Source organism: Antrostomus carolinensis, unplaced genomic scaffold, assembly GCF_000700745.2.
Source record: "Antrostomus carolinensis isolate BGI_N321 unplaced genomic scaffold, ASM70074v2 scaffold48107, whole genome shotgun sequence".
Taxonomy (NCBI): domain Eukaryota; kingdom Metazoa; phylum Chordata; class Aves; order Caprimulgiformes; family Caprimulgidae; genus Antrostomus; species Antrostomus carolinensis.
The window spans coordinates 1-4,646 of record NW_010327786.1 but is presented as its reverse complement, the minus strand read 5'-3'; the positions used below and the strand labels follow the sequence as shown (position 1 = coordinate 4,646).

Here is a 4,646-nt window from a genome sequence, read left to right as displayed (position 1 = left end):
CTTCCAACCCCCACCATTCTCATTTTGTGATTCACTCTCCTCCCTGTGAAAGTAGGAAGAGAGAATTGATGCTGTGTGATCTTTCATGAATGCTGATACCTTTACAAAAGCTCAGATTTGAACAAATCTTTTCCTTCTTCCTGAGATGAAGGTGAAAGTTTTCATTGTCTGCGTTGGAACACGTAAGGTACCTGGTACTTTCTCTTCACTTTTCAGGGTTTCCTGAAAATACCCATCTGGTGGTTGAAGCCTTCAAGTCAGATGAAACATGGAGAGAATGCACACGACCAGGTGAATGGGATGACTTGCAAGATGGATGCTTTGCAAGTGTCTCCTGAAGGAGGTGAGCTTGATGGGTTTTTGAAAGGCCCGATTGCACTGAAGGCTTTAAGTCAAAAATTTTAATCCAAAGCCTTAAAATCCTTTCAAAACCTACGAGTGACTGAAACCTATGAGTTTCAGCAAGTTTATGGAGCTACTTAGGAGGCAGGTGCAATTTTTTACAAGGCCATGAATGCTGGATGGTACCCTTCTGATGTTCCTTAGCTGTGTTTGGTCAAGGGTAAGACCTCCACTAAATTTTGAAGCAGGGACTCTTGACTTGTCAGTAAATAAAATGGCTTCTCCATACCTGAAGGCAGTACTGTGAAGGATACAGGTGATTGACTTCATGTGCCAAACTCCCAATATCACTTCTAACTCCCTTCAGGCTCCTTCGGTTTTTTTGAGAAGCTGTAAAAGGAGTGATGAGTAAATCTTGCATAGAATAAAAGATGTTACATCCAGTATTTAAACCTGCTTTGGTTCTTCTGAAGGTCAAATCCAAATCAAAAACCAGCTAGGGTGGGAAAATCAAGTGAGGGTCGTGAAGGAAGAAGAAGATAAAGTGGGGACAAATGTGAATTGGAAAATGGGAAACAAACAGATTTCCCTTTCTACAGGAAAAGTAATTTTCACCCCGTTGTGTTACAGAGCAGCACCCCTCTCTTTTTAGAACCTTTTAGGAGGTTTATTAGCTTTTTTCTCTTTTTCTTTCAAATTTTTTCTGAGTTTTACTTTCTCCTCTGGTTATTTCAGTATCATAGGTAACAGCAGCTTTAACTTCCCTTGCAACATGTTCTACATTTCAGAGTCATAACCAATAATTCAGACTATTTATGAATTTGAATAACTGGTCTGAGTTTTAAAATTTGCAGTATAGGATCAATTGGAACTCTCCCTGTTTGGCAACAGACATGTTTCTGGAACTGCCTTCCAAAAACCAGTTGAGATCAGGTCCCTTCTCTAAGTGAAGATCTCACCTTGAAGTGACTGTTATCTCTTAGGACGTTAAACAAAGTCATGTTGACGACTGTTTTGTGTTGTTTCTTTCTTTCCTCCCCCACCTCTCTCCACCATCTAAAGATTCACCAGAATACATCCACACAGACACGGATCTTTGTTATGCTGGCAGTATAGAAATAGCAGGAGAAGCTTCTTTGGAAGATCTGAAGATGCAGGTTAGATGTTCTCCTGTATTGAAAATGTACAACACCACCCTGATTAATTGAGCTCTATTAATACCTTTTTTTTTTTTTTCTTTATTTCCTTTTCCCTTGTCTCCAGTATGTTCTGATATGGCATTTGCTTATATGCCATGTTCAGTGGTAAGTACCAAGAGGCAGTTGGAGCATGTAGCTCAGAGACTTCCTTAGTTATGTCCCTTGCAGTCACCATTCTACCTGTCATGTGTCCTGACCTGCAAAAAGCCTCGTTGCACTTCATCTGAAACTTTGGCTTGCAGCCCTATCTTTTATTTCACAATGTCAAAACTCTTCATGAGAAACACACACACACACACACACACACACACACAAGCACTTCCTAAAAAACCACTTTCCATTTCCACATTGTTCCTGTATTAGTTTTTCAGCATCTTATTTATTATTTATTTATTTATCTATATTGTCTGTTGAATCTAAAGAATAAAAGAGTTGCTTTTGATGCTCACAAGGTCACATTTGACATTCAGGAAGGTGTAGCTTAGTTTCTTTGGCTAGAAACTAAGGTGTCTTTTTATGCTGCTGCATAGATTTTTTTTTTTTTTTTTTTTTTTTTTTTTTTTTTTTTTTTAACCATAAAAGTATGACTTTTTAATACACTAAAAAAAAACCAACCCAAAAAAACAAAAAAAAAAGCAAAAAAACTAACAAAAACCCACCAAAAAACCCTCCCAAAACATGCAAAAAAACATAAACTGGTTGTATCATAAGGCTCTTTATTGTTTAGCCAGTTGCTTGTTCTGCTTAAACTGCCTGTGGAAGGGTAGCTGACCTGATTCTGATCCATACCAACACTTTTTTGGGTACAGTTTCTGTTTCAGTCTCTGCTACCGCTGTGGAAAACTCATCATGTGCATCTTGTGAACGAGGAGAATTGTCTTAGCATGGAAAGAGTATTGTGTCCTTGATAAGGGCTTAAAGGAGCTTGCTCAGCACTTGGCTAGAGATTCAGTCAGTCTCATTCCTTCCCAATTAAACAATTTTTGGTTAAAATAAGAAATTCAGTACTTTTGAAATGTACATTAAGTTGAGAACTGTTGGGAGGGAGTGAACTCCAACATGCTTTACAGTTGAAAAGCAAAATAGACTGGTTTGGGTGGGAAGGGACCTTAAAGCTCATCCAGTTCCAACCCCCCTGCCATCAGCAGGGACACCTTCCACTAGACCAGGTTGCTCAAAGCCTCATCCAACCTGGCCTTCAACACTTCCAGGGAGGGGGCATCTACAACTTCCTAGCCACTACCTGTCAGTCACAAGCAACAGCTGATGAGGAATAATAAATCCAAGTACCTTGCCCTATTTCTGATTGCTTCAGTATTGCATTGAGAATTAATCAAGTGGTTTTGTTTGTTGTTTTTTTTTTCTCCCAAGGAGACTGGCTGCTAAAATTATTGAAGAAATGTTTTTTTTCTTTTTTTTTTTTTTTCTTTCTTTCCAGGCTATGACCTTACCACGCTGCCAGGAGCAGGCTGTCCCACTGCCCTCATTCCTCAGAGCATGGACAGTGGAGAGTAAACGCCCAGGGAAGCTTTTACGAGACAACAAGCAGCAGCTCAAGTAGGTTTCCTATTGAATGTGCAAGTAGTATCGCAACAGACCTGACTTTTGGCTGGGTTGTGGGGTGGATTGGTGGAGAAATAAAATCATAGAATCATTTTGGTTGGAGAAGACCTTGATTATCAAGTCCAACCATGAACCCAACACTGACAAGTCCCCTATGATTAACCCATGTCCCTCAGCACTATGTCTACACCACTCTTCAATCCCTCCAGGGATGGGGACTCCACCACTGCCCTGGGCAACCCCTTCCAATGCCTCAGAACCCTTTCAGCAAAGAAATTCTTCCTCACATCCAGTCTAAACCTCCCCTGCTACTTGGCTCAATGTAAACAGGAAGCTGATTTCTGGTTACTTCAATTTTTTGCTGAGCACATTTTTTAACTTGAGAGCTGTATAAGGGGGATGTGTGAGCACAAGTAGCTCATACCATGCTTATTCTGCTAAGTTTTAGGTGGTTTTAAATGCAATTTTTGTACTTTTGTTTTTTCTTTTTGTTCTGATAGCCTCTTGCTTTGGTTTTCCAGATAAGCACTGACTAAAACAGTGACTTTCCTACTGAGGAACTTAGAATATGTGACTGGAAATGTGTATAATCTTTGTTTTGTTTTCAGTGACTATAAGCTTGGTGCCAGAGTGGAAATCTGCATCGAACCTTTGCAAAAAGAAGAGCATTTGGGGTAAGATCTCAAGATATGTATTTCTATTTCCTACAGGAGTGTATTTTGAGATGAGCAGCTTTTAACTTCAGTACTGTCCATCAGGATTACAGATGTCAGTATGTTGAGAATACTTTCGAGCTTATTTTTTTGTTTCAAACAACCAAAAAGCTGGGAATTCTGGGTTCTGAAAGCACAACTCAGAAGAATGGTTTGTTTTCTCTTCCTGATGACAGCCCCCATGAACTGCTGCTCCGAGTCCAGATGGGCATACCAGGGGAGAGGGACTACTATGACTCCATGGATTTGGTGTGGGATATCTCCAAAGAATGCACAACGTGGGCTCTGAGGCAACGAGTGGCTTCTCACTATTGTCTCCCTGTAGATAAGATTGAAATAGCCAAATACTTCCCTGAAAAATTTGAGTGGCTGCCAATATCTAGCTGGGTAAGATCTGGAAGGACACAATCCAACCCTTGTTTTGAGAGGAGCGTGTGTTGGTTTGTGCCGTGGTTCTTGAGCGAACGTATTTAAGCAGATTTCTGAATGAATCTTCTGCTTTGATTTTTATTCAGACACAGCAAATTTCAAAGAGGAAACGGAAGAAAAAACAGGAGAGTTTACAGTCAGCGCCTTACCACCTGAAAGATGGAGATATCATTGGGGTGAAGGTGAATTCACTTGGTTTTTATTTGTTGCACAAGGGTCGGGTTCAGGCACTGTCCCCGTTGCAGTATCTAAATTTCTTCCTGGTTTTCCCACATCCTGCTGCATCTCTATGGAAGCACTGGTGTGTGAATCTGGACAATACATTGTGTGGATGGGAAAATTGTTGCTATTGGTTCCAGTACAGGCTGAGGACAGAGCTGTTGGAGAGCAGTGAAGGGGA

The 4,646-nt window shown here is 40.5% G+C and overlaps 1 protein-coding gene across 1 annotated transcript; it reads left to right on the top strand.

Annotated features, from left to right (window-relative positions):
• Positions 1-216: 216 nt before the first annotated feature.
• Positions 217-4,428, top strand: LOC104528074 (ubiquitin carboxyl-terminal hydrolase 40; the record flags this gene model as incomplete). The annotated part of the gene is made up of 6 exons (XM_010171980.1): positions 217-343; positions 1,405-1,499; positions 2,980-3,098; positions 3,713-3,778; positions 3,994-4,204; positions 4,333-4,428. Coding segments are annotated over 6 exons (714 nt in total), but the record flags the coding sequence as incomplete, so codon positions are not given.
• Between the last annotated feature and the right edge of the window lie 218 nt (positions 4,429-4,646).